The sequence below is a fragment of the Manduca sexta genome, chromosome 27, assembly GCF_014839805.1.
Source record: "Manduca sexta isolate Smith_Timp_Sample1 chromosome 27, JHU_Msex_v1.0, whole genome shotgun sequence".
Classification (NCBI taxonomy): Eukaryota; Metazoa; Arthropoda; class Insecta; order Lepidoptera; family Sphingidae; genus Manduca; species Manduca sexta.
The window spans coordinates 15,673,053-15,684,551 of record NC_051141.1 but is presented as its reverse complement, the minus strand read 5'-3'; the positions used below and the strand labels follow the sequence as shown (position 1 = coordinate 15,684,551).

The 11,499-nt window shown below is 38.3% G+C and overlaps 1 protein-coding gene across 1 annotated transcript in view; it reads left to right on the top strand.

Moving 5' to 3' along the window:
* Positions 1-399: 399 nt before the first annotated feature.
* LOC115453072 (arf-GAP with Rho-GAP domain, ANK repeat and PH domain-containing protein 1) overlaps positions 400-11,499 on the top strand; it is a 75,766-nt gene continuing 64,666 nt past the window's right edge. The window contains exons 1-2 of the mRNA XM_037444017.1: positions 400-2,169; positions 3,457-3,655. Coding sequence (XP_037299914.1) covers positions 695-2,169; positions 3,457-3,655 — 1,674 coding nt within the window. The 5' untranslated portion in view covers positions 400-694. The remainder of the gene's footprint in view (positions 2,170-3,456; positions 3,656-11,499) is intronic.

Here is an 11,499-nt window from a genome sequence, read left to right as displayed (position 1 = left end):
CTTGCATTTAAGAGAATATAATCACTACGTACACTAGCTACAATGTTTTTCAAACCAGCGCGGCTTTGTAAGGTGTTGCTAGGTGGCAGGGGTAGATCTTTCGGCTAGGCGCCCTTTTTTGAGGATTAATAATAAGAATTTAATGAATAATCCCTATTACAATTAATGTATAAAGCAAATTACAAATTGTATCTAAGTGGGCAAATGCATTCACAAATTAGATGTTGTCAATATAACTACTTACTATAATAAAGGTAATAGTTTATACCGATAAACTTAATATTTTGCTTTTAATGTTACTTTCACGTAAGTAACTAGCGCATTGAGCCAAAATCAATATTTTGAGCGTGGCGAGAAAGAAAGATCAATTTATAATTTATAGTTATTACCTGGCAACACTATAGAGGTCACTCTCTTAGTTCGTGGGTGACTTGTTTCGTTTCTCTTTTATTTTCTTTTATTTTCCTTTGTTTTTAACATCTGTTTTAGTTTTCCTTAGTTTGTTTTTGATTCTGTTTTAATTTAAATTACCAAAGCAGTCGGTTTAGAAAGTAGGTCAGTTTTACAATCAAGTGGATAAATTTATCTGAGTCACCAGTTTTGTTTGTGCAGTGCCTTAGTTTGCAACAATAGTGTTATTATGGGTTGGTTTCTTTTAGTTTTGTGATAGTGGCCAAACAGAGAGCCTGCCCTAATGGATACGCCGCCGGTGCCTAAGCCGAGAAGCGCATTTTTACCACAAAGTCAACCCGTGACTCGACCGGTGCCCCTTCCGCGAACCAAACTCCCTGTTAACGACAGAGTTACGGCATCCGACATATTCCGATCGATAAGTTCTGTGTCCAAGCAACTAACAGAGGACGTCGCCACCAAGGTGAGCCACTCCGCCAAAACGGCCAACGAGAAGATCGAAAAATCGATAATCGACGGCTCGAAATTCGCCAAGGGAACTTTGGAGAAAACGTTGAATACATCACGGGCGGTGCGAGATTCAGTCGCCAAGTCGGTGATAGAGGGTACTAGGACGGCTGGCTTGAAATTGCGCAGGTCCAGAAAAGCGGAGAATGCCGAGGACGCGGAGCAGAGGTGTGTGTCCATGCCGGTAGTGGACGTCAGCCTGTTCGACAACATACAGTTCCACTCACCGCTATTGGAACAGAAAAGGTTCATAAATGACGAATCACATAAGGGACAAGACATACCTTCTGTAAACCTTAGCGCAACCCACTTTGATGACATGTCATTGTTCTCCAACAATTCTGATACCAATACCGATTCAGTAAGTATAATTTCTCATGATAGCAGAGATTATGATAATTCTAATGAACACCTCACATATGACACTCCACGGCCATCACGGACTAACAGTGTGGTTAGCACTATGTCCTTCCCTGAAGTACCTGAGAGACGGAAAAAGAGAGAGTCTGCTGAATTAATGAGACAGAACTCAATGTATGAAAACTGGACTTTGCCATTTCAATCACAGCCAAATACTCCCAGTCCTGTTGAGGTCACACCCAGGCCAAGCAAGAGCACCATTTATGAATTTGATCCACTTCACACAACAAGTTCATCACCAAAATATCAAGGAGTCAGTAATGAATTACTCCTTCTAGAATCTTTTTTGATAGGAGACACTTATGGCACAATAGTCTCCAATGACTGCCATGAAGATAGCTTTGAGTTCGATGAGAGTGAATATTTCAATCCCCCAACACCACCAGAAAGGTTTGATAGTTTATTTCCAAATAAGCCACAACAAACTGATCAGGATAAAGATAGGAATTCTAACTGGTTTGTGGCAACTGATGACACAAAACCCCCACCAGAAGAAGAGCCTAGACCTTCACATTCGGTTTTACATAAATTCTCAAGGAAACTGAAGTTGGATAATGTGTTACACAAATCCCAGAAGCAACCAGTACAAAAAGTTGAAGCTGTGGAAAGGCCTCCAATCCACACAACATCAGTGCCATATTTCAGTGGTACGCTCACTAGGATAGTGTCCAATGTTGTTGAAGACTTGTTTAAGAATTCACAGACACGCTACTGTATGCTCTCTGACCAAAAACTAATTTGCTATTCTGATGCAACAAATTGTATCCTGAAGGAGGCTTACACATTGGACAGCATTTACTCACTGCAAATAGTGCTCCCTTTGTCATCCAGGTAAGATATAGTATTGCAATGACCCATCACGTTGCTGTTATTTAGTAATGTTATCAAATTACATCATGTAGTTATAAGCAAATGCAGTTTTAATGAGAATTGCTTAATGTAATAATGTAAGGTTTGAATAAAAATCGAGATTTATATAAATTTTAATCATATACTTGTTACACAAAACAACTGAATGAAACTGATTATACTAAGTAAAGTTTTTATATGATTTATTATGTAAGTAATAAACAATGAACAATCAGATTTAAAAGTAAAAGATTATAATTTATTCAATTAGGTACAAATAATAAAATCCAGTTGTAATAATAAAAATACTAAATTGCTAGCTAGATTAGTACCACACATTAAAAATTTTATGGCCTAATTTCCTTAGTCTTTGTACTATGTTTTATATCAACAGAAATTAATAAGAAAACATCCTCCAAGCCATCTATCTATGTATGTGCGTTTGGCTACCCAGTATTATATGCATTAATATTGGTTTTAAACTATAGTTTCAATTTGGATTTCAAATATTGCCAAGAGTAACATTAGTAAGTTTGTGTTAGGATTATTTTATTATCTCTTGCCTTTTTGTTTGTCACACAGAATGTGTCTTTGTTATTGTTTCACATTTATATTATCCCTTCCATCAGATTTTTAAAGTGTTAATATATTATAATTTATAGTGAAGACTTATTGTATAGATTTTAGATAACATTTTTTTTAAGTATAAATAAAATTAAGCCTATTACCTTGTCAAAGTCAAAAAGCTGTTATTCCCACACTCATAGCATCTTTTTACTTCTGGATGATGAGGCTGATTAAACTAAAGAGCTGCAGATAGTCTGTTTGTAAATGCTTGTAGAAACTATTTGAAAAATGTGTTCTTTGCAAAATACATTCAAGAAAATGTAACCTGTTGATGATTAATGCAATTTTTTTATTCTTGGCAATATGATGTATAAATGTTATATTTATTACTCATAACTTATTTCTCTTTTGTTTTATTACTCAGTATTGTTCGTTTAGGCCAGTATTTTATTAACATTTTACCTAACAGTACAATATTTACACATTTATTGCATTGGTTTTAAAGTCATAACAAAAAAAAAACACGTTTTCTGATATAAACACAGTCAAATTTTGGTTTTCGTCCGAATATGAATGTTTAAATATGAGACTAATAATATGTACCTGCTAATTTTATTTTATGATGTTTAGAAGACGTAACCTAATTGAAGTGTTTTATGGAAATTCCAATGGCTAACTAAAACTGAACCGTAATTCCAACAGTACAACAAGCAATTCGTATTGCTTCGAGTTGTCGGTGTCGTCGGGGGGACACAAAAGCACGCCGCGCAAGGTGTTGTTCAGCTGCGCCAGCGCATCGGAGCGTCGTAACTGGGCCCAGAAGATAGCCGAGCATCTCACCAACGGCTTTCCCGCCAAATATACTGCCGAGTTCACTAGGTGTGGATGGTGTTATTTGAAGGTAAGTGCCCAGTGACGCGAATTTCTTGTCCTTTAATACGATTGCAGCATAGATTACCCCAATAAAAATATTAGAAGATTATATAATGCGTAAGCGACAATGTAGTCATAGTAAGACTGCTATCACACTCTCGAGCTACGCGAATTGTCAACGCTCTCTCTGCGTGTGCGCTATGAGATGCCCTTCAATGATTTGAACAGTTGGTAGAAGACTGTGTAGCAAACGAAAGACCCACTTGATATATCCTTGTAGGTATATCCATTTTCTACTACCTCACAGAATATCAAAGTGAAGTAACCGGGAAAAACTGCTTTCCTAATTTTGCAAATATTTTTTTTTTACGTTTCGGTCACTATTCCCCTTTTTGTAATTTATCTTATGAATTTAATATTGAGTAATATCGTAGTAGTATATATACTACTCAGTGTTAAAGTTCAAAATAATTAAACCCACCGATGTCGTTGCAGAAGCAATAAGTATTTGCAACAACCGAATTAGGGCAAAGACTATAACTTCCCGAATGTGATCTGTCCTGTGGCTTGGCCAGGGTTTTTGCCGCCCCCTCTATTTTCATAATTATATAATTCTGAATTCGTGTTGAATTGTATGTGACATTAGCTTTTGCTCGCGGCTTTTCACGCGTGAAGAAGTTTTGCGGGATAATTTTTTTTCCGATTTACTTGATATGTATCGTTCTATTATGACTAAATTACACAAAATCATTATAAATTTTGGCCTATGTGTTATTCTGCTGTATAATCAATATTACTGTAAAGTTTCATCCAAATACGTTGAGTAGTTTTTTCGTGAAAGAGGAACAAATACATATATACATACATACATCGATCCATACATCCATCCTCACAAACATTCGTATTTATAATATTTGAATGATACTAATATGCCGTTCGTCGTCTCATTTACTGTCTCCGTCCATCCAGAACTAACTAGAAACCACAAGTTTTTCCAGTCTGATCTCGTCAGCGATAGCGGCGGCATTCGCAGATGGATCATTTGGCCCAAAGCAGCGCTGCCGCCAAGGGATGGATGCGAAATAGTCGCGCAAGCCATCCCAATTTGCCGACGAATAGTGCCAGACTCTGCGCCTCACCTTCGTAAGCCGTGGAGGCGAGGTACTTGGCACCGACGTTCCGACTAAACAGCGCTCAGAGGTATCGAGAATTGTGCCTACTGACACACTATCCGGACGGATAATTCGTCAGCAGAAGGTCCTGCAGTGAAGACCTGTGACTTGCCACATCTGGGATTGGTGGGCTGATTCACTAGTTGGGACAAATAGTGGGTCAGAGCGAATGCGTGGACAGTCCTTCCAGCATGGTCTGTCTTGGAGGAACCCAACCACAGTTCGTGATACGCATTGAAGTCTCCCAAGACCACCAGTTCCGCTGTTTGACACTGGCCCTGTGCTTCATCTTCCGCCTGACTTGTGTAGTTAAATAGCCGAGTTGCCTCATCATCCCCGACATGGGATCGGTAGAAGCACGCGTAGACCCGACTCTGAGAGCTACGTTTACCCAAACATCCCGGCCTTTGACTTGAAGTTCTCTTCAAGAACATAACCGGGATAGTGTAAGTATGGCAGGACAGGAAATCTGTGTCTCCGTCAGGAAGAGCATTGCAGGCCGAACCGTCTCTAGATGATTGTGGACTGCGTTTAGGTACGAATGGAGTCCACGGATGTTTGTGAACTCCATTGTGAATGTGGATGTGGGGTTGTGCACCGCTGTTTGACCTGCACTCTTATGTTACGCTGCCATGGGTAGAAAATGGAAAGGAGGGAAGAAACAATGTAAGGGACTTGAGACACGACACGTAGGCCCCCGCGATTGGCATCGGGCCACGAGAATATTCTGGGAGAAACAGACCGACCCGTCGGACGGAAGGGCCCCTGTACCCTGCCGGAATGGGCTGCCGGGACCCCACACACGGTCACCAGCCGGCACGAAAGGCCCATCCAAGATTATGCGCGACATGGTGAGGCAGCCTCTCGAGGTGGTTAGCCACGTTTGGGCCCCTGTACTGTACCGCGGGCGGCCAGTCGGACAACCGTTTCTATGAGCCTCCCGGCTGACGGATGGATATGCTTACACCCGACGGTGTACCGGCATATGCTCACCACGGCCAGTAGTTGTAGTGCCTTGTCGCAAGTCCCTTAGAAACCGGATATACACTGGCTGATCCTGGAACGCGATTCGTGAATGTGGGTCACTATGGCAGGGTTTCCGCCACGCGTACGGTGGTCGCTATCCGGGAAGACAAAGTTATCCTACCGCCAGCAGAGCTGGAGTTCGCCCTCGGTCGCCTCTTACGACCCCCTCGGGAAAAGTAGAGGGGAGTGGATTGTATTCTGTAGGCGCCACTCCTCTGCCAAAGTGCCTGAAGGCCAGGTCACGGCAACTTGCCTCTCGCAGCGGCTTCTTACCGCTTATCCACGACTATAATATAAGCTTAGCGCAGAACGGCGCTGTGAAAATCAAGCGCAATAGTATTTTTTTTTTGGATACAGACCCTGCAGTCAACAGCGTGCATGGGAGAATGTATTGGGAAGTATAAAGCAGGCAACGAGTTTTAACGAGTAAAAACGCGCTGCCATGCCAGCTGGGGCTAGGTTGTCGTGGCCTAGCAGGAACACTCCTATTGCAGTTCTTTCAAATCGCTATTAATTTATTATTGATCCTCGTTTAACGAGCTCTAGTCATTGACACTTAGCGATCTTTACAGATTGCTTTCATTTTGAAAACATTTTCCAATTAAAGGTTCTTGCAATCTACATATTTCAAAAGTGTACAAAAACACCTACTTTGTAATAAAGAAAATATGAGTTGCAATTAACGTTATTGTATATTCTAGCTTTATTCGGCGATCGCTATTGAGCAACATTCCAGGAAACATGAAACCAAACTCATTATGAAAATAAAATTAATGTGTCATTTTTAAAGTGACTCACGTTACGCTTTACAAGTTTTGCTTAAATTTTATCCACAATTTTTTTAACATGAATTCGTATGAACGCTTATTTGCTGTGAACTCGGGGTGCATGTTGGAAATGTGAATTTAGACAATTTGATCGTAGTTAGCGAGGCTTATTTCTTGAGATGGCGGATCAGGGTTGTATTATCGTATTAGGTATATGGGGCCGAATGAAACAGTACGAGATCGGTGAGGTTGACATGCGTGAGCATGACGCAGCAGTGTCACAAAGCAGCTATGAAAATTGCGCGCAGTCTCAGTCAACCGCCCATTCTATCCCTTATAACTCTAAAATCTGTTAAGAAATAACAGCGTTTTTGTTGTCATTGAAACCTTACAGTGTCTAGATAATAAATTACACAATTAGACTGACTTGAATGGAAATGTGTGAATTACAAGACAGTGAAAAAGGCCCGAGCAAAGTTAAGAAAGTGCTTGTAAAATAGAAGAAAGAGTCGCCAAAGTAATGCAAGGGATCCTTTCTAGGGATTGCAAGCACTATGCCTTAGTAGGCATTGATATTATTATTAAGAACAAAACAGTTAATGAACTTGAAAAAAATTGTAGTAAAACATCAATCAATATGTCTAAATAAATGCAATCATTTCTAACTTCTCATCGTCATCGAAGTAGTGTCGCGCAAAACGTATTGCGTGCCGTATTTAAAATTTGTCTGTTAAATATAGCACACCGAATAACACGTTCGAGGTATCAATTTGATGCCCTTAATATGTTTGAACCGCGGACGGTATGAAGTGCGAAGCGTCGATATCGGCTAATATGAAGGATAAACGCCTCGAGGGATGCGGCCGTGTCTACCCGAACCACATGTTTTTATTGTAGCTTTGGCGCAAAAAGTAACCACTACTGCCCGGGGCTGATTAGCAATTACGTTCGGGTCAGCAGCCCAACGACATAGTGTCTAGTACAGAAGCCAGCAGTAGGGCGCTCTAGTTCTTAATTAAATTGATCTGAATAATATGTATTCGTAAATGATTCATAACTTTTATTTGTTCAAAGTTTTAATCCGGCTTAATGTTACGTTTACTAACATAAGTTATTTAATGAAATTGGATTCGGCATTATTATTTAATGTTCCCTATTTATAAATACATATTGACCCGTTAGCATAGCAGAGCAAGTGTTAATAATAATTTACTGGTGTCCAATGTCTGCTAATGTTTATTGTACAAGTTGTTGAAATGTGATAAAATATTTCCTTTTCTATCAATATGAGGTAACACTAAAAATATTGAATGTTGACGTGCTTTACCGTTGGTTAGCTGGTTAATTCAGGTTACAAACGTGTCAATTTTTATCACTTTGCCGTGGTGCCGCTGGGGCTAAAGTGGTTAACGCTCACGTTAAGTACGGGAATGTCATATACTAGTTATAGACATATTCGTATGTTATCATTTCTTTGCAGTTTTTGTTTTCTATTATCATAACTGGTATTTATTCTGGTAAGTCGTCTTGGCTACGATCCTCAGTGGCATAAAAATCTTGTTCACCTCATTGTAATAGGGGTTCCGTTCACGGGCCGTTAATACCCAAACAAAGGCTCGATCCGAAGTAGGTCAGACGTCGGGCCGTGCCCTTGAACTTGTTGCTTTCCTATCTGCTCTCTCGGTTGTTTCAACTGTATACGAGTTAGACTGTGACGTAAGTCTTGCATTATATTATTATTAAGTTCAGACCCGTTTACTAACCTTGAATTGTTGACATTCGTTTTTGAACCTGCGATTGCAATATTCTCATGCTTCTAGAGAGAGGTCCGTGACGTTAGGATATTTTTTATTTAAGTTTACTCATTGAAAATACCTATACATAACGTAACTCGATTATTCGGAAACGTAAATCACGAAGAACAAACTTATCTGATCCGCTTCCCAGACATTTCTTCATTAGCTTTACTGCGGCGGCGAGTCCAGACAACCGCTTTGTTCGGATTATTACGTACCGTAATTCATGTAATTAAATTAAAACAATATTAAGTAATATAACAAAGAAAGAATATTTTGTTTCCTATTTAAAAATACATATTTTTATACATCGGTTAAAATGCCACGTCCCTAGTAGAATAACATATTTTGTGCCAGTTCTTCGGCATTATTGGCAGAATGGAAAATGCTCAAATCTGTCCATTTTGTTGATAGATGCACATTGTAGATAAATTTTATATCTACAGTCGTTTATGCAATAAAAGCGTACTTTTCTTGAATAAAAAGTAGTCTGTAAGGTAAAAAACATGAACTATGTGTTTGTCAAATTTATTCCGAATCCATTCTCACGTATTTCCACATTTGGTTTTAGTAGAGGAGAAAGATGGTAATTGACTAATCGCCAGATGTTTGAATAGTTGAAAGTAATCAAAAGGAACGTGCATTTTGATAAGAGGTGTGTTGTGTTTGAGTTGTGTGATATCGCTGCAGGCACGGAGGCGGGTGATCGTAGTTCGTACACTTGACACAATCAGACATATCGCGGAAATATCTTCCATAACGCGGTATAAACTTATTACGGCACGTAGATGAATTAATCATATTTTTCTATAATATTATATGTATAGGTATATTATAATATAGGAACCTCGGCATAAAACTAGGGGTCGCAATGTCGCAATATCATTTTTTAAAACCGGTATTTTCGGTAGGTACTAATCTTAAATAAATTCGGGTATTTCCGGTATTTGAAGATACAATATTATAAAAATAAGAAATAAACATGTAAGTTAGAACTTAAATGTCAAATTTTAATAACTGCTTAGGGTTAGTTAAAGGTTGAATGATAAAAAGGGATTATTTTCTAGATAAAATCAACGTTTAATCAACAAACACAACACTTTACAAAGTATTTGCCATATAAATATTAAATCAGTTTGGACTGTGTAGCCCTTGAGATCAAAATTAAAATAGTCATGAAATTAATAATGCTATGTACTTATTTGTTTAGTCGTTTGATCGGCTATTATCGGACGAATTCGGCACTTCGGGAATAATCATGGTAACATTTGCTTGCAACCGTGTTACGTGTGGTATGAATGAAATTGCAAGCGAAATAGAACTCAAGAAATTAATAATTATACAAACATTTTGTTATGAAAATATTTTTTCCAAAATAGCCAATGACCCGGTTATTGTGAAATTAATACCGGTATTTTGAAGTTCACAATTTGGTCCAATATTCCGGTATTTTCGCAGTCCGGAATGCCGGTTTGCGACCCCTTATAAAAACACAGTTAAAAGCTTCATTGTAAACTTTTCCAAGGGAAATAGATATTGTATTTGTATCCGGACGGTCTATCATGTTAAATTAGATCGCCTTTATTCTGACAAAGATCCAAATATTTTCACAAAATTTCGTATTTTTATTTGGTGTTGTCATCCAACATTCTTGTTATAATATAAGGGTTTAAAACAATTCGTGCGTTGGCAATATTTTCTTTAACACAGTGATGACGTCAGTGGATAATGTGCGCGCGTGTTGCGGTAGATTTCCGCATTAACACCACTATCAATTTAACAATAATGTGCTCGATCCAGTTAGGTTTCAACATTACTGACTCATGTTAACCTTTGGTATGTGTACGAATGAGGGTCGCCTTTTTAAATTAATTTTCTTTAAAACTACCTCGGTGGCGTAGTTGTATCACGGTATGACTGCAGTGCTAAAGTCTTGGGTCCAATACCCGGTTCGGGATTTTCTACTTGGCATCAGCCCGGAGTATGGAATTTGTGCCAGATATAGCGAGAGACCTATCCGCTATTACGTGGCATGGAATACACACGGCGGAAAGTGGGTGCGTCAGTTGAGACCCAGCTTGATTAAATGCGTGAGTGTCTTTTAAAACGTAAAAAAGACAATTTCACTGATTGTGGTATGTAGGTTTTCCTGATTCGTATCTATCTCAATCCATATCTTTTCACCATAAATATGATACAGACAAATATCATTTAAATCCGCTCAGTTTCTGTATCAACTTCTAACAAATATAAACACATCCAAACTTTTCCACGAACCTTTACATGTATAAAATTAGTAATATGAGATGCAGACATTATTTGAAACGGCGAAGCAACAGATTTAATTATCTGCAGTTTAAATCCTGGAAGCCTGCAAGAGTCTTATTGTTTAAATGCCTTTGCTATTTGAACTACGGTTCAAATATCAAACGGTTGTTCGAGGCATAATTCTGAGCAAGAATTTATAAAATATTTACTAACAAACATTTAATACTGAACAATCCTTTATAGAATTATATAATACATGATTGTTTATGTATGGGGCATAATGTTTTATTGAATTGCATCCGATTATGCTGAGATTGTCGGTCTCGACGCGGTCCCAATGCAAACGGTTGTGTTTGATTTAACCTATTGTTAGTTAAACTAAAACGCCTTCTCTATGGCGTGTTGTTTCTTATTCGACTAACGATAGCGCACACTGATTAATCTAAATTTATTTGAATGTGGATTTATTTTTTTGTTCTGCAAATAATTAAGAATAAAGTTCGCGCTTGTCCATAAGGTGCAGATGTTGATTCTGCGATCGAAAATTTTGCGATTTCTCCCAATTTATTTAGTTATGGTAACTTATTGTTATTTATACTTATTTTGAACAGAAATAAATTTTAATGAATGTTTTATGTCATAACATCGATGGAACTAAACGTGGTGCGTGTTTGTATACAAATATTTGTGGTTGGATGGTTTGTTTTCTGCGATAATGTCCCATCGCATCAAAGGTTACTACTATTATTATTTGAAATATGTATCTATATTCAATTAAATCATAGCCTATGCAATTTTGCTTTTTACATTTATGTCCAGTCCCATTTCACCTCACACGTAATG